Source organism: Rhincodon typus, chromosome 46 (genome assembly GCF_021869965.1).
Source record: "Rhincodon typus isolate 14 chromosome 46, sRhiTyp1.1, whole genome shotgun sequence".
NCBI lineage: Eukaryota > Metazoa > Chordata > Chondrichthyes > Orectolobiformes > Rhincodontidae > Rhincodon > Rhincodon typus.
In genome coordinates, this window is record NC_063377.1 from 10,697,807 (window position 1) to 10,716,941 (window position 19,135).

Consider the following 19,135-nt stretch of genomic DNA (forward strand, 5'->3'; position numbering starts at 1 on the left):
TTGTTTCCTCTCCACCTATCCTCTCCTCTATCCCTCTTCTATCCGCCTCCCACTCTCTCCCTATTTATTTCAAAACCCCCTTCCCCTCCCCCTTTTCTGATGAAGGGTCTAAGCCCGAAACGTCAGCCTCTCTGCTCCTATGATGCTGCTTGGCCTGCTGTGTTCATCCAGCCCTGCACCTTGTTGTCTCGGATTCTCCAGCATCTGCAGTTCCTACTATCTCTCATAGATTAGACTGATGAGTTCATGGCATGGATTATCACAAGGAAGTATGATATTGTTGCCATCACAGAAATATGGTTGAAGGAAGAACTGGACTGCAACTCAACATTCCAGGGTGTAGGATCTTTAGGAGAGACAGAAAGGGGTGTAAAAAGGGTGGTGGTGTAGCACTATTAATTAAGGAGTCAGTTACTGAAATGAGGAGAGATGATATCTTGGAAGGGTCCTCAAACAAGGCTTTGTGGGTAGAACTTAGGAATGTTAAGGGGGCAGCTACTTTACTTTACTTGTATTATAGACCCCAAAGAGTCAGTGGGAACTAGAACAGCAAATATGTAGACAGTTCACAGAGGTGTGCAAGAGTAATAATTGGGTAATTACACTAGGTGGTTTCAACTTTCCCAACATAACTTGGGATAGTCACAGTATAAAGGGTTCAGAGGGAACAGATTTCTTGAAATGTATCCAGCGGAGCAATGGTGGGGGCATTCAAAAAGGAACTGGGGGAGTGCAGGTCCAACACCCTTTAGAGGAAAATGTAGGAGCAATAAGTTCAGAGAACCGTGGATATCTAGGACAATTCGGGACTGGATAAAGCGGAGTAAGGCTTTTATCAAGTCCAAAGTGAACAATTCAGCTGTGGCCTTACAGGAATACAGCAAGTGCAGGAGGGAATTTAAGAAAGCAATTAGAAATGTTAAAAGGGGGTATGGAAAAGGACTTGTGAACAGGATTCGGGAGGATCTGAAGGTATTTTATACATACAATCAAGGGAAGAGTTTAACTAGGGAAAGAGTAGGGCCCATTAGGGACCAAGGGGGCAACCTGTGTGTGAAGCCCCAGGATGCTGGAAGGGTGCTGAATGAATACTTCTCTTCGGTCTTCCCTTTGGAAAAGGAGAACATAGGTACAGAATTAAGGAAAAGGGACTGTGAAGAACTCGCGCAGTTTGACATAGAAAATGGAGGTATTGAAGGCTCTGTCAGGCTTAAAAACAAAAAAAAAATCCCCTGGCCGGGATGAATTGCATCCCAGGTTGCTGTGGGAGGTGAGGCAGGAAATTGCAGGGGCTCTAACACAATTTTTTAATTCCTCTCTGGCCATGGGGTAACTGCCACAGGACTGAAGGATGGCTAATGTGGTTCCACTTCTTAAGTGGGGCAGTAGAGATGAACCAGGCAATTATAGACATTGAGTGGCACAGTGGCTCACTGGTTAGCATTGCTGCCTCATAGCATCAGGGGCCTGGGTTCAATTCCACTCTAGGGCGACTGTGTGGAGTTTGCACATTCTCCCCACATCTGAGTGAGTTTCTGCCGGGTGCTCAGGTTTACTCCCACAGCCCAAAGATGTGGGGGCTAGGTGGAGTGGCCATGCTAAATTGCCCATAGTGTTCAGGGATGTGTAGATTAGGTGGGTTATAGGGGGACGAGTCTGGGCGGGATGCTGAGAGAGTCAGTGTGGACTTGTTGGGCCGAAAGGCCTGTTTCCACATTGTAGGGAGTCTAAATCGAAGATTGGTGAGTCTCACATCAATGGTAGGGAAACAGTTGGAGAAAGTTCAGGAGTGAATTAATACCTACTGGGAAAGACATGGGTTAATTAGGGATAGTCAGCATGGTTTTGTCAGAGGGAGATCATGCCTAACAAATTTGTTAGAAATTTTTGAAAACATGATCAAGAGTGTCCATGAGGCAAGTTCAGTTCATGTAGCGATATTGGTTTTTAGCAAAGCTTTTGACAAAGTCCCACGTGGGAAACTGAGAAGGTAAAAGGACATGAAACTGAGGGAAAATTGGCAGGGTGGATCAGAAACTGGCTTAGAAATAGGACACAAATGGCAGTGCTAGAACACTGTTTGAATGATTGTCTAACCGTATACCACAAGGATCAGTACTGGGACCATTATTTATATCATTTATATTTTATAACAAATAAAAATCTGGGAGGAATGTAAAGCAAATTTGCAGGTGACACCAAGATTGGTGGAGTGGTTAACAGTGAAGATGGTTGTAGGTTACAAAAATAACCAGATGAGCAGATGATATTTAACCCTGGGAAGTGCGAGGTGATGCACTTTGGAAGAAGAAACAAGATGAGGGAGTATTTAAAAGAACGGCAGGATAGCGAGTTGCTTAGAGGAACAGTGGGATCTTAGGGTAATTATTCGCAGATCTCTGAATTTGGCAGTGCTTGTAAATAAGATAGTTAAGAAAGCATATGGGACACTTGCTTTTATCAGTTGTGGAATAAAAGTATAACAGCAAGGAGGTAATACTGGAGTTGTACAAAGCGTTGATCAGGCTGCAACTAGAGTACTGTGTGCAGTTCTGGTCACCCCACTAAAGGAAGGATGTGATTGTACTACAAGGTGTACAGATGAGGCTCACCAGGTTGTTGCCTGGAATGGAGAAATTGAGCTATAAGGAGATACTAGATAAGCTCAGATTGTTTTCTGTAGAACAGAGAAGATGGAGGGGGGGACATGACTGAGATGTCTAAGATGATGAGTGGTATGGACAGGTGAATAGAAAGCAGCTACTTCCCTTGGTTGAGGGGTCAATCATGAGGGGGCATAGTTTTAGACTAAGTGATAGAAGATTCAGATGGGTCTTAGGAAAAAAAACTATCAGTCAGCAGGTGGTGGGAATCTGGAATGTACTGTCTGGGAAGGTAGTGGAGACCAGAGACCTTACAACCTTTAGAAAAATATCTGGATACTTCAAATATCATAACATTCAAGCATAAAGAGACAAGTGCAGGAAATTGGATTAGCGTCCTTTTAGTAGTAGCTACACTCAATAGGCCAAAGATCCTTTTCTGTGCTGTATGAATCTACGAATCTATGTATTAAAATATACATGGAGTTTAATCTTGGTCATCCTCAAGTTTTCCATTCAATGCTTTTATGACAAGATTTTATAATTTCAATTCAAACCCTTTCTAATTTTCTCCTTTCCCTTTTGAATTCAAGTTTGTTCATTCTCTTTCTAATTCTACCTTTTCCTTCTCTAATGAAAGTTTGGGCACGTCCAATCGAACACTCACAGAAATATTGTTTCTTTCCTTAAGCTTCAAGCGACAATCCAACTTATGAAGTGTCTTCAGAAAGCTGAATGTTCAACTTTCCTTTCAGTTTGGGGCTGACTTAAGAATAAAGTTCCAAAACAATGGATTCCATCTCAACATTGATGCAAAAAGGAAATGGACAAATTTTCATCCTGATTAAATTTCTCACTTTAGGCAGTGCTAAAGCATTTCACAATTCTTTTAGAAACACTTGTTCAAGGACAAACATGCACGTGGATTCTGAGAACTTCCCTGTTTTCTTTTGAACACTGCCCTGGGATCGTTGACATCTGTCAAAGAAGTGGAATGTTTTTGCCTGTCTGCAGAGACAGGCAAAATGTACGTGGGATGTATTGATACTTACTAACGGCTGGAGCAATGCCTCCCACAGAGCCGGGGCCTGGAATGTTCCCAGCCACGGCTGCGGCCTGAGCTGCTGCTGCTGCCTGTGCTGTGGCCGCCTGTTGCTGCATCTGTCGGTGACACTGACGCAAATCAAACACCTACGCAGAAACAAGTCACACCCCATTTCAGGCAAACAATCAACACATTGCTCCTTACCTTGAAATAAAAACAAAAGTGCTGGCACATCTACAGTGACCCTAGGATGTTCCAAATTGGTTTACAGTCAACACGGTGGTTTTGAAGGGTGGTCAGAGGTAACAGAGCATATACAAACAAAAAACTTTCACAAACAACAATGTGGCAATAACCAGATTAGTTGCACTGATGAGAATTGAGCGATAAATACAGGCCAGCACGACAAGGCTGCCTCACTCATTCATTAAGTCAGTGCAATGGAAAAGTTGGAACCTGTTTACTCTGCAATGTCTCAGCATAGTCAACAGCACCTCTGACTGTGTAGCATTGCCTCTATGCTCAATGAAGTATCGGCCTGAGTTTTTTTATTATTTCACAGGATGTGAATGTTGCTGCTTGGGCCAACATTTGTTTCCATCCTTACTTGTCCTTAGGAGAGGAACAGTGAGCCAACAGAGTCATGCAGCATGGAAAAAGAACCTTCAGTCCAAATAGTCCACACTAACCATGTTCCCAAACTAAACTAGTCCCACCTGCCTGCATCTGGCCCATATTCCATCAAACCTTTCCTATTCATGAACTTGTCTAATTTTTAAAAAATGTTATAACTGTACCTGCATCTGCTACTTTCTCTAGCAGTTCATTCCACACTGAACCACACACGGTTTAAAAAAGTTGCCCCTCATATCCTCTAAATCTTTCTCCTTCTCACCTTAAAAATATGCCCCCTAGTTTTGAACTGCCCTACCCTAGGGAAAGGATCCTCGTCATTCACATTATCTATGCCCCTCACGATTTTTATAAGCCTCAATAAGGTCACCCCTCAACCTCTACACTCCAGTGAAAAAAGTCCCAGCCTTTCCAGCCTATTTTTATATCTCAAACCCTCCATTCCTGGCAACATCTTGGTAAATCTTTTCTGAACAGTCTCCAATTTAATAACATCCTTTATATAACAGGGGGACTAGAACTGCACACAGTACTCCAGAAGAGGTCTTACCAATGTCCTGTACAACCTCAAGGATGTCCCAACTCCTACACTCAACTGTCTGAGCAATGAAGGCAAGTGTGCTAAATGCCTTCTGAACCATCAGGTCTACCTGTGATGGTAATTCCAATAAATTCTACCTGAACCCTTAGGTCTTTGTTCTACAACACTGCTCAGGGCCTTACCAGGAATTGTATAAGTTATATCCTTGTTTGCATTACCACAACGCAATACCTCACACGTATCCCAATTAAACTCCATTTACCACTCCTCAGCCCATTGACCCAATTGATCAAGATCTCTCTGTAATCTTAGATAACCTTCTTCACTGTCCACTATACCACTAATTTTGGTGTCTTCCACAAACTTATTAACTATGCCTATGTTCACATTCAAATTATTTACATAAATGACAAAAGTGGACTCAATACTGATCCCTGCGGAACACTTTGGTCACAGGCCTCCAATCCGAAAAACAACCCTCTACCACCACCCTTTGTCTCCTTTCATAAAGCCAATGTTGCATCCAACCTGCAAGCTCACGCTGAATCCCAAGTGATTTAACTTTACTAATTAGTCTACCACGTGGAACCTTGTCAAAGGCTTGGACTGTTGCAATTCATACAGTGTAGGTACATCCACAGTGCTGTCACAAAGGAAATTCTACGCTCACCTGTTGCATGTGTAACATTTACAAAATCCATTGCAGAAGTTCGAAGATCCTGAGACAACATCTTCCAAACCCATAACTACTACTATCTAGAAGGAGAAGGGGAGGCAACAGCCTAGTGTTATTATCGCTGGACTGTTAATCTGGGGACCTGGGTTTGAATCTTGCCATGGTAGATGGTGGAATGTGAATTCAATAAATATCTGGAATTAAAAATCTAATGACGATTGTGAATCCATTGTCGATTGTCAGAAAAACCCATTTGGTTCACTAATGTCCATCACGGAAGGAAATCTGCCATCCTCGCTGGTCTGGCCTATATGTGACTCCAGACCCACAGCAATGTGTGGTGGACTCTGAACTGCCCTCTAGGCAATTAGGAATGGGCAGTAAATGCTGCCTAGCCAGCGACACCCTCATGCCACGAATGAATAAAGAAAAATAAATGGGAGCACCACTCCCTACAAGTTCCCCTCTAAGCAATTTACCATCGTGACTTGGAAACATATTGTTTCTTCACTGTTACTGGATGAAACTCCTGGAACTCACTCCCCAATGGTACTGTGGGTCTAACTACAGCAAATCATGGTTCAAGGCAGCAGCTCAACATTACCTTCTCCATAACAGGAATAGGTAATGAACGTCACTGGCTGGGCCAGCATTTGTGTCCTATGAATTAATAGCTGCTCCGTGATCAGTTTTGCTTTATAAATGTGCTTTAAGCACTTTAGGATGCTTGACTATGTTAAAAGTGCAGTATAAGTGCAACTGTTGATGCACAGATTGTCCAGCTACACCATCATCTCAGAGTTAGAATATTTGAACAGCTGCCCAAGCAGTGTTGCTGAATAGTGTGTTCATCATTCCATCTGTTCTCAATGACCAGGTTAAATCTACCTTAGGATGTAGCAGAAACCATTTTAAAGTTCTTAGAGAATGCGTTTGTTTAAAATTAGCATAGAAAGATAAAAAAAACTTTGCATTTATAGATCATCTTTAACAAGAAAAGAATGAATCAAAATCTTTTCATGAAATGAAAAATTGAATACTGAGATGAAGGAGACCTTAGGATAAAGAGAAAAAGTTTGGATAAAGAACTGGACAGAGTTCTACAGAGGAACATGGGCTACAATTGTCAATGGTGCCATAAAGGGTTAAAAGAAAGAACGAGAATCAGAATCAGAGACACCAAGTCCTGAGGATGGGTGGTAGGGAGGGGTTTGGCTTGCAGAGATCAGAAAACATGAGGATGAGGTGTTGGGAGATAGGGATGCAAAGCAAGTCAGCAACAATTGGCTGACGAATAAGCAGGACAGGACGTAGGAAGCAGAGATTTGCATAAATTGAAGTTTACAGAGAACAGAGAATCAAAAATAAAGTGGAATTTATGATGGATCTTAGTAATTAAATATCTGATGGACAATTAATATTTAAATTTGTTATAGATAAAAACTTAAGCAAATAAGTTAAAGCTGCCATATACACAAAAACCTAGGGGAACTCGCTTTCTCTTCCATTTCCTTTGCAGTGTTTGCTCCATTGCAACAGCATAGTTTAGACTGAAAACTTTGCATTCCATACTTGTCACAATAGAGAATGAAGAATTCATTCTCACCTTGATGTATGCCCCAGGATAAATTTTATGTACAGCGTCTCCAGGTGCACGGCCTGCCTCTCGGTCCAGATAATAGCTTTGTACAAATACAGCATGATCACTGAGGCATCGCATCCAGACATCGCCCTCACCACGGCACTCAAGCTGGATGCCTTTACCAATGTGCAATCTGGATTACACAAAAGCACAGAAACCCATTCTTCATTTCCATTGATAGTTTTTAAATACAAAACACATTAGCCATACTCGTAAATACACGCACATACTGGTTAGTAAATTCTGCCATATTCTGTCACAAGAAGAAAATTCAAATGATGCAGAGTTAATACACAGTTCATTCACTTGAGAACAGTGTTACAATTCAGGTTAAAAGTGAAGCGATTTCATGAATAACCCTCCTTTGTTCCTATGACCCAAGGGAGAATTGGAATTAAGGTTAACCTCAACATTCTCAATCTAATTTCATATGCGCCAGTCCACAGCATAACACTTCAAAAAAAGTGTTTCATCGTGAATTTGACTCAGAGCTCCGAGAGAAATGAGAATAGCTGAGTTGCTTGAAGAGTGAAGTGACATTTTCCATATCCTGAAGAACTCTGGAGGATGAAATACATACAAGGGCAAAAGCTTTTGGGAAAAGCTTTGTGTGACCATCCTCAGTGATTTTTACTCTCCTCTGCAGGATTGAGTTACTTTTCAACAATTATAACTTTGGCCTCACTAAATGAGGGGAATTAAATTATATTGTTAATTGTAGTTAGTTGTTAAACAGCTTTTGTAGGCAAGAAAGCATATGGCCCAATTCAAAAGTTTTGTGGCTCAGGTTATGTAAAAGTTTAGGTTGATTCATAAAAATGTTTTTGAAATAGATATAGCTGTGTCATTAAGTAAAAGTTACTTTTGAAAATGGTAACAAAAATATGCAATAGGTCTATTTGTAACGTATGGTTATTTTGAACGTGAATTGTGGAGTCACACATGACTCTTGTAGTTGAAGAGCATTGCTAGATTTTTTAAGAATTCTGACATGTGTCACTTGGGTCGACGGTCAATCACTAGAAAGTGACATCACAACTATAAGCAGATGACACAACTGTTCACCAGTGCCGTCTTGTCTTGGTAAAAATCTATGGAAGCCTCAGAGGTTCAACCTGTTATGAAAGGGATTATCATATAAAATGATTAACTTGTCAAAGAATGAATGATGAGACAGTAGAGAAATATCACTCAGATGACTATTAACTTGAAAGAAATCAATGGGAATTAGCCATAGACTACAAAGCCAATCTGAGATTGACTGTGAACAAAAAAAAACCAAACAGTGTGGGGATGCTGAACAGCGAAAGCAACATTAGAAACTGCTGTAAAAACTCAATGCTGGCAGCATTTGTGGAGAGTTATTGTTTCGGGTCCAGTGACTCTTCGACGATTGTAGCTATGAAAAGGTTGGTATAAATGCTAAACAAGGGATGGGGCAGGAAAGGAGTAAAAGATAGGTGGGAACGGAGCCCAGAGACAGAAAAACAGTTGGACAGACACAAGGAAAGGGTAAAGGTCAGCTCGAGATTGACCATAATTTTTGCCCTAAAAAGCCAATACGAGTTCAAATGCTTCTGGTAACGGCTTGGGGGCAGCAGTTAGTAAGGGTTAATAAGACCTGGTTCTTAGTGCTATGGATTGCAGAAGAAAGAAGAAAGATTAATGGTGAATTGATCAGTATTTCTGAGTCAGGGTTCTTTAGAAACCAGTACGAGTGTGCGTGGTCCTGGAATGCTAATGGGAATCTATTGCACTGGGGAGAGTTTTATGAACAGACAGGGTAAACATTGAAGAATATCACCTTATCTTCAGTTAGAAGCATCAGGGATTGCTTGTTTATCAGTTAGGAAAAGACACACAGCTTAGAAGTCTCATGGCTTCAGTTTGCAGATGTCCTGAAATTGGATGTATGGAACAGTTCTCAGAACACGGAAGACAGTTCAGAACAGTTTGAAAGAGATAACATGAGTAAAGGCTTAGTTTGATGTTACAGACCAGAAGAAGTGTTTGTTTGAACCCTGAAGGAGTTATTTGCAGCTGAGAAAATCTAAGGTCAGTTGCGTTAATCGTCACCGAAGAGGCTATCAGGCTGTCAAGGCCAGGTGTTGAAAGCAATAGTTAAGTCAAACCTTTCAATGTGATGGGAAGCGAATTTTCTTTGGTGTGAGAACACTGTAAAGGTTTGCTGCTGGCATAGATGGAGGGTTGTATTTTTACTTTGTTCCAAAATCTTTCAAATTGTGTTATATATAAATAACTTAGTTTATCCTATTTTATCTCCATTTCTTTTGCGTAATAAACTTCTACTTTATTGTTCAAACCAAATCTGCAGCATTGCAGCTTCTGCTTCAGTCAGAGAACACCCTGTTAAAGAAAATAAAATATAATCTATCAAGACAGATATCAGTCTCAGATCCGACTTGTCTGGTAATAACATCAGTTGACATCAGAAACCATTAAATCTGAAATTGTAAAAAAAAAAAAAAAAAAAGAGTCCGAGTAATGGTGACCATGAAACTATCATCGATCATTATCAAAACCAATCTGGGTCATTAATGTCATTAGAGAAGGAAATCTGCCATGCTTATCTGGTTTGGTCTACACGTGACTCCAGACCCACAGCAATGTGGTTGTTTCGTCGCTGCTATCCACAACAGCCTAGTAAACCACTCAGTTCAAGAGCAATTAGGATGGGGAACAAATGCTGGCCTTTCCAGCCATGTACACCTCCCAGGAAAGAAAAAAATCCTACCTGAACGCCTTACTGCCCTCAGCGCACACAGATATACTTTTCACGTCAATGAACAAGAATTCTGTTGAGTTTCATCCCTTCTAATGACGGACACCACAGCTCTGGCAGCAAGGCATGTGGATGAAACTTGGAACCTCCTGCTCAGTATGGATTGACATCACACTTGGTAAAACATTCACCCAATAAAACAAAAATTTAACAGCAGAAGTCTCCAAGTTTCTCATTTAGGGACATTCACAGTGGGCAGAGGGTCACAGTTTATTTGATGCAGGTCCACTTCCCCGAGGAAGAACATAAAAGGCTGTCGGAGAAAAAGAAGTTGTTGCGATGTTGCTTTGGATGTCCAATCCAAAGAGAAACATGCAGCCATCTGGGAAGAGATTCTCTCATCACTTGACGCAAGTACGTTAGTTTTTAGGGTGAAGGAGAGTATACACAGCTGTGAGACAGCAATAGTACCAGTCAGCCATAATATCACCACGTACACTAACCTGGCCTTCTCGCTGGCATCAGTTCGATGTACATTGGAAAGCTGGCCTAGGCAGAAGCGATCTCCTCCTGAAGGATCCACATAGCCATCGACTGTCACTACTGGACAGCTAGAGGGAACTTTGAACATCTCTCCCACTTGCATGTCCATTTCGAAGTATGTGATTGAACACCAGAACTCGGGGCCTATAGAAGGGTGAACATGACAGGACAGAGTGAGGAAGATGCAAACAAACCAATGGGTAGAGGAAAAAAAAAGTTGACACTCGTACAAACACCGCTGATAGTTTGCTGCACACCAATTACTATGCACAGTTCTAGGCTCCATATAAGTAGATAAGTTAAGGATTATATAATAAAATGGCCAATAAAAGTAATAAATCTGAGATGGCAAGTTTTCGGAATACAGGAAAAGAGGACCAAGAAACTGAGAAGAAAAGGAACAGAATATGAACACAATCGAGCAAGAAACAAACGGACTGTAAAAGCTTCTACAGGTACATAAAGAATATGTTCAGCTTAGACAAATGCAGATCTATTACAGGTAGAGTGGGAGAATTTAAAATTGATAAATAGAGAAACGGCAGAGAAGCTAAATGATTACTTTGTGTCTAATTTCAGACAATAAGATATAGGAGCATAATTAGGCCATTTGGCCCATTAGGTCTGCTCTGCCATAGCTGAGGAAGATACAAAACATCTCCCAAAAATAGAGATCCAAGGGACGAGGGAGAACGAGGAGCTGAAGGAAACTAGCAATACTAAGATTATACTGAATAAATTAACAACATTGAAAATTAATAAATCCCCAGGACCTGACAGTCTACATCCCAGTGTGTCGAAGGAATGGCTACTGAGATAGTGTATGTATATATGATGACCTTTCAAAATTCCAACGATACTACAGTGATTCCTGCAGATTAGACGCTAGCAAATATCACTGCACTATTCAAGAAGGCAGTGAAAGAATACAGGGAAGCACAGACCTGCTCGCAGTATATTAGTACATAGCCAGAGTGTTATTAATTCATACAGCACGGAAACAGACCCTTCGATTCAACTCGTCTGGGCCAACCAGACATCCCAACTTGACTTAGTCTCATTTGCCAGCATTTGGCCCGTATCCTTCTAAACACTAATTCACATCCCATTCAGGTACATTTTAAATGTTGTAATAGTACCAGCCTCCACCACTTCCTCTGGCAGCTTGTTTCATACACACACCACCCTCTACATGAAAATGTTACCCCTTCTGGTCCTTTTTAAAAAAAAACTTTCCCCTCTCACCTGAAACCTATGCCCTCTGGTTTTGAGCTCCCCCACCCTAAGAAAAGGAGCCGGGTTATTCAACCTACCCATGCCCCTCATGATTTTATAAACCTCTATTCGGTCACCCCTCAGCCTCCAACACACCAGGGTAAAAAAAGCCTCAGCCTATTCAGCCTCTCGCTATAACTCAAATCCTTTAGTCCCAGTAACATCCCCGTAAACTTTTCCGCACCCTCAAGTTTAACAAAATCCTTACTATAGAAGGGTGACCAGAATTGTATGCAGTATTCAAAAAGTGGCATCACCAATGCCCTATACAGCTGCAACATGACACCCAACTCCTGTACTTAATGCAATGACCAATGAAGGCAAGTATGCCAAATATCTTTTCACCACCCTGTTTAGCTGTGACTCCACTTTCAAGGAACTATGCACCTGCACCCCTAGGTCTTGGTTCAGCAACACTCCCCAGGGCCCTATAATTAACTGTACAAGCCCTACCCTGATTTACCTTACCAAAATGCAACATTTCACATTTATCTAAATCAAACTCCATCTGCCGTTCCTTGGCCCAGTAGTCGGGGATATGCTAGAATCTATTATAAAGGATGGGATAAATAGATACCTGGATAAAGATGATCTTGTTAGGCATAATCAATATGGTTTGCAAATGGGAAATTGTGTTTGATGAACTTGTTGCAGCTTTTTGACGATGTTACAAAAAATTTACAAAGAGGATTGAAGGACACAGTATACTTAGATTTTCAAGAGGTTTTTGATCAGATTCAAAGTTTGAGGGGCACAGACAGGGAGAAGTGTTTTCCATTTAATAGAAGGGTCAGTAACTAGGGGCACAGTTTTAACGTAAAGAACAGGACATTTGGAGAGGATTTGAGGAAAATCTTTCACATGGAGGATGGCGAATATCTGGAACTCACTGCTAAAAAGGTGGTAGAGGCAGGTAAATGGAGGACTACTTAAAACATTATGGCATAAAAAGCTCCAGACCAAACGCTGGAAAATGGGAATCGAATAGATACTTGATGATCAGATGTGCGCAGAATGGCCTTTTGCCATGCTGTAAAAATTTTATTACTCTAACTCCATGACTCCATTCCCATGGAAGGCTGGGTAGCTAGTTAAAGCACACTGGGTAAATGGTAATAGATTAATAGAGGTAATAGAAGGAATTATTGATCGGCTAATGGACAGAAAACAGAATAGAAATAAATGTCATCATTCTTGTGTTAGCAGGTTGTGACTAGTGGGGTACGACAAAGATCAGCGCTTGGGCCCCAGCTATTCACAATATTTATCAATAATTTGGAGGTGGGAACAAATGCAATATTTCCCGATTTTCAGATGATACCAAGCTAAGCAGGAAGATGAACAGGAGCTTCAGAAGGATTTGGACATGCTTCCTGACTGGACACAAAGATGGCAGACGGAACAATGTGGAAAAATATGAGCTACCTGTTTTGGTAGGAGGTACAGATGTGCAGAGCATTTCTTAAATGGTAAGGGGTTGGTAAGTGTAGATAAAGAAGGGACCTAGGTATCCTTGTTGATAAGTCATTAAGAGATAACGTGCAGGTACAGCAAGCTATTAGGAAGGCTAATGGAATGATGGTCTTTATTGCAAGACAATTTAAATACAGTAGTTAGGTCTTACTTCAACTGTCTCGCAATAAAGACCACCTTGGTTAGATCGCAACTGAAGTGTGCGTGCAGTTTCGGTCTACTTACTTCAGGAAAGATATTTATGAAAATATGGAGCAAATGATAGATATATCTGAGGGGAAGCTATAAATATAAAAAGGAGAAAGAAAGAAACAGAAGGATATATTGATGGGGTTTGATGAAAAGAGCTGGGAGGAGACTCATGCCAAGTATAAACAACAGCACAGACATGTCAGTCCAAGTGAACAGTTTGCGTTGTTTATTCCACGTATACATGGAAAGGCTGAATTACCCGGATGGTTGGACAGCGACTGTTGATAGGATGCTCCATTGTGATGTGAAGAGCCTAGAGTGACAAATGACCAGTGTTATAAAGCCCAATGATTTGAAAATCACTTATGCGCTCCCAATCTTAACAAGTTTTCTCAGAAGTTATAGCGAAGTTAATCTGAATTTGAAATATTTTTCAGTTTGTAATTCACATAAATTCAAATTGTAATTCCTAACAACTCGTGCTGAAAAATGAATTTGTTAAATGAGACAAAAAGGTGATTATCTAAAGTCCCCTAGTGGTTTATACATTGATCTGGAAATTCTTCTTGGTGCAACACCATGAAAATCATAGCTTCTTCTCATCATGACAATGATCAGAACTCTCAAGTACTTCCTGAACTTTTAACTTCAACATGCTTTTCCTAAAACGGAACTGCTACTCCAGCCAAAAGATGACCGTGGATGTAAATTCAGCAACTGCTTGGCAGAGTCTTGTGTGAACCTATGGAACGTCAAGCTGGGCAAAATCAGGGATACTCAAGAAAACTCAAAACAGAAAGACTAAGAGGGTGGAGATCATAAGAGGTTGATAACTGCTCCTGCTCACCCACCTACCGACTCAGCAGGGAGCCAGCAACTTCAGACCCGTTTGTGCTTTTATATATCCCTGGAAGGGTAAAACAGAATTAAAAAACAAATGCAACTCCAGGTCTTTGTTAGCTTTTTTTGTCATCTGCTGCAGGTTAGTAAAAAATTCCCAAGCCTCTGGCCTCCCACTAGTTTCTGCTGCTTTATGTGACATAGTTAGTGACTGAATATTTTCCTTGGTTGAATTTGTTAACCATGGAGTTGTTCAACCTTCTCAAAGTTCTTCTTAACCAGAATAAGTTTTTGCTGAGCATTACAAAATATCTGATTAAAATGTCTGCCATGTCAACTGATCTTCGCCTTGGTCTATTTTCCCAGCCTGCTTCAAACTTCTGTAATTACTTATATAGGTCAAGGTTATTGTCTTTCTCTTTCTCCCTCTCCACCTCCCCCACCCAGTGGCAGAAAATCACTAGTGAGGTACTGCAAGGTTCAGTGCTTGGATCCCAACTGTTCACAATATGTAAAAATGTCCTGGATGAGGGAACCAAATTCTATGTTTCCAGTTTTGCTGATGACACAAAACTGGACAGGAAAGTGGGCTATAAGGTGGATGCAAGGAGGCTTCAACATGACTCAGATGAGTTGAGTGGTTGGCAAACACATAACAGATGCAGTACGATGTGGCTAAATGTGAAGATATGCACTAGTGTGAAAAACATAAAGGCAAAGGATTATTTAAGTGGTGATTCATTGGAAAGTGTGGATGTACAAAAGGATTTGGGTGCCCTTGGACACCAGTCAATGAAAGTAGACATGTTGGCGCAGCAAGCAATTAGGAAGGCAATTAGTATTTTGGTCTTTGCAAGAGGATTGGAGTCCAGGAGTAGGAATGTCTTACTGCAGTTGTACACGAAGTTTTGATCTCCCTGAGAAAAGATATACATACCATAGAGGGAGTGCAGCGAAGGTTCACTAGGCTCATACCAGGGATGGGAGGATAGTCATATGAACAGAAATCAGTTGGACTGGACCTGCATTCATTAGAGTTTAGAAGGATCGGGGTGGGGGGTGGTTTTTGGTGGTGGTGGGGATTTGAAACAAACGATTCAACAGGGCTGGACAGACTAGACGTGGGGAGGACTTTTTCCCAGGCTGGGGATGTAGTCTCAAGATATGGGGGTAGGCCAGCTAGGACGGAAACGAAGAAAAAAATTCTTCAAAGGATATGGAACCTGTGGAATTCTCTAAAAATGGTCGAGAAGGCTGGGTCACTGGGCAATTCATGCAGTCTTTCTCCATCTAAAAGATATTCAGCTCTTCTATTTTCCTGCCAAAGTACACAACTCCACATTTTCCTCCATTATATTCCAGATTCTGTGCGTCACCTTCACCGCTTGCTTTCCCACCTATTTTTATGTCATCCAGAAACCTGGCTACAGTATATTCACTTCCCTCATTTAAATCAGCATCTTTGGGCAACACCTCGGTTAGCACTGCTGCCTCAGAGCACCAGGTTCAATCTCAGCCTTGGGTGACCGTCTGTGTAGAGTGTGCACGTTCTCCCTATGTCTGTGTAGGTTTCCTCTGGCTGCTCCAGTATCCTTCCAGTCCATTGATATGCAGGTTAGGTGAATTGGTCATGCTAAATTGTCTGTAGTGTCCAGGGGTGTGCAGACTAGATGGGTTAGCCATGGTAATGTGGGGTTACGGGGATAGGGTGGGGCTCTCGGTCTAGGTGATGCTCATCGGTGGGTAGGTGCAGACTCAATGGACCGAATGACCTCTTTCCACACTAAGGATTCTACGAAGTCATTTAGATACATTGCAAATAATTGTGGCCCCAGCGCCGAGTTCTGTGGCACTCCACAAGCTACACGTTGCCATCCTGAAAATCTGCCCCACCCCTTTATTGCAACTGTGTTTTCTATCTGTTAGTTGCTCATCTTTGTTTGCCAATATAATGCCCCCGACACCGTGGACTCTTAGGTTATTAAGTAGCCTTATCCATGGTACCTTCTTGAACTCCTTTTGGAAATCCAAATACATCTACTGGTTCTTTTTTTCCTATTCACTCACAGGACATGGGCATCTTTGGCTGGCCAGCATTTATTGCCCGTCTCTAGCTGGCTTTGAAATCAGTGGCTTGCTAGGCCATTTCAGAGGACAGTTGAGAGTCAATGTTACCAATGTGGTAACATTGCTGAGAGTCTGGACTTACATGTAGGCTAGACCAGGTGAGGATGGCAGACTCCTTTCTCTGATGGACATTAGAGAGCCAGATGGGTTCTTCTGACAATCAGTAGTGGTTTCATAGTCACCAGTAGATTCTTAATTCCAGATTTTCTTTTGAGTTCAAATTCCACCATCTGCTGGTGGGATTCGAACAAGTCTCCCCAGAGTATTAGCAGAGTTTCTGCATTAATATTCTAGCAATAACACCACTAAAGTCATCGCCTCCCTTTTATCTATCCCACCTGTCACCTTCAAAGAATCCTAAGATTTGTCAGCCCCGCTTTTCCCTTCATGAAGTCATGTTGACTCTGCTGGATCATGTTATGGATTTCTAAATGCTCTGCTATTACATCATTTAAAGCAGACTTTAACATGATAGACGTTAAGCTAAATTGGTCTATGGCTACCGATTTTTCACTTCCCACCCTTTTCGAATAACATTGGCAATTTTCTCATCCTCTGGGACATTTCTAGAATCTAAGGATTCTTGGAGGACTACTACCAGTGCGTCCAATATCTCTGTAGCCATTTCCTTTAAAATCCTAGGATGCAACGCAAAAAGACCAAGGTACTCGGCAGCCTTTAGCCTTACTTGTTTCCCTCATACCTTCTCTTTAGTGATAGTGTATTTATTGCAACTTCACCCCCATCCCCTTGGATTATTTTATATCTTTGGAATGCTATTAAAGTCCTCCACCTAAAAATTTTCGCAAAGCATTCATTCAATTCTTTTGCCATTTCCTGATTCCCAATTATTATTTCCCCAGCCTCATTCTTTAAGGGGCTTATACTGACTTCGGTCTCTCTTCCTTTTGATACAGATAATGAAACTTTTACTTTTCATTTTTATATTACTTGCTATTTTATGGTCATAGTTTCTGCTTTTATTATTTTTGGGTCATTTTTTGTTAGTTTATATAATTTTCCCTATTCTCCAATTTGAGTCAGAGTTATATAGCGCGGAAACGAACACTTCAGACTGCCTCATCTGCGCCAACCAGATATCCTAAACTGATCTTGTCCTATTTGCCAGCATTGGCCCATATCCCTCTAAACCCTTCTTATTCATGTTCAGGTGCCTTTGAAACGGCACAATTGTACCTGCTCCACCACCTCCTCTGGCAGCTCATTCCATGTATGTACCGCCCTCTTCACGAAAAGATTGCCCCTCAGGTCTATTTTAAATCTTGCCCCTCTCACTTTAAACTTATGCCCACTAGTTTTGGACTCCCCTACGCTTGGGGGGGTGGCGAGAGAGACCATGGCTATTCACCCTATCCATGTCCCTCAGGACTTCACATACGTCTAGAAGGTCACCTCAGCCTCCAAAACCCCCGGGAAAAAAGCCCTTTGTGTTTTTCCATCAATTTATTATCTTTGACATCCTTGATCATTGTGGTTGGTTTATACCCTTCCTAGAACCCTTCTTCCTCACTGAGATGTATTGTTGCTGAGTGAGGCATGAACATTTTGTACAGTTCCTCAGCCATCTTTTCTGCTAAACGCCTTTCGTAGTCCACTCAAGCAAGGGGTGAATGATGCTGCCAAACCAAATAAAGACTTTAGTTAAAGCTCTTTCTACAAGGTGGTTGCAGTTCAGGAGGGGGAAATGCAAGCTTACAAGGCAAAAAGGATGTGGCGGCACGGCAGAGCAGCTATTTTGATAACGATAGCTGACTTCAAACTTAGGAGTATCTGCTGCTAAAACCCTCATCCACACCTTCACTGCCAGGCTTAACGATTGCAATGGATACCTGGTTTAAAAACTCTCATTCGCCTGGCATTTCAGGCCATCCAATTCGACCTGTCATGCAGTCTCATTCATCCACTGTTCCTCTCCTTATAGACCAATACTAATTGTTGGTGTTGGCCATGATCTACACAGGTGATTCTCATACTAAATTAGAAAGGCTATGGCTTTGCATCCACCCCAAAGAGTTGAGTGCATAATCTGGGCTAATTCCACAGTGAGTACTGAAAATACACTCAGCTATCAGACGCGTAATGTTTCCACCGAGATGCTAATGAAAGCTTTCTTACATTAATAATTAAAAAAAGTCAATTTCAAATATAAGACCATGCCCAATTTATTGCGAACCTGTTAATTTTGCTAAAAGCAGGAAAAGTAGTCAACTAACAATGACAACATTTCTGCAAGTACACTTCCAGGATTTCAAAAGTGACAGGATAAGGTTTACTCACCATTGTGTGGCGTGCGTGGTTGAGAGGCTGAGGCAGTGTGACGCAAGAGGAAGGGTATCACTGCTGATTGTGATGCCTGACCTGAGGGATCATATGACTGTTCAGTGTGTGCATTAGAAGGCTTTGCAAAGCAAAATACATTAAAGTTGAAAATTTATGGCCAAATAATTCAGATGGAGCAAAAGTTAGTTTCTCAATACTCCCTGCCTTCCTGCAGGCAAAGTGCCCACCCTCAATATGATCACTAAGATTGACAAGATTCGCATCAAGAAATAAGCATACAAGGGTAATTTTCTGGATTTCTCTCAACCCTGTAATAATAGTAACTGCGGTGCTGTGGCAATCTTCCTAACTCTGGGTCGGAGGTCTGGGTTCAAGTTCCACCTACCCTGGAGGTGTGTCATCACAGATTAAACCACTCTGCCTCAGTATTTTCAAACATCCGTTCGCACATGTCGTGCCACACCTCTGGAGCAAGTATGACTTGAACCTAACCTTCCTGGC

General features: G+C 41.5%; 1 protein-coding gene across 2 annotated transcripts in view; it reads right to left on the bottom strand.

The window, feature by feature from the left end:
• LOC109928938 (mothers against decapentaplegic homolog 4-like) overlaps nucleotides 1-19,135 on the bottom strand; it is a 43,848-nt gene that overhangs the window by 12,643 nt on the left and 12,070 nt on the right. The window contains exons 6-9 of one of the 2 annotated variants that reach the window (XM_048620496.1): nucleotides 18,632-18,712; nucleotides 10,387-10,570; nucleotides 7,105-7,273; nucleotides 3,656-3,794 (exon numbers count right to left, since the gene is read on the bottom strand). In XM_048620496.1, coding sequence (XP_048476453.1) covers nucleotides 3,656-3,794; nucleotides 7,105-7,273; nucleotides 10,387-10,570; nucleotides 18,632-18,712 — 573 coding nt within the window. The remainder of the gene's footprint in view (nucleotides 1-3,655; nucleotides 3,795-7,104; nucleotides 7,274-10,386; nucleotides 10,571-18,631; nucleotides 18,713-19,135) is intronic. The other variant, XM_048620497.1, reaches the window with a different exon arrangement.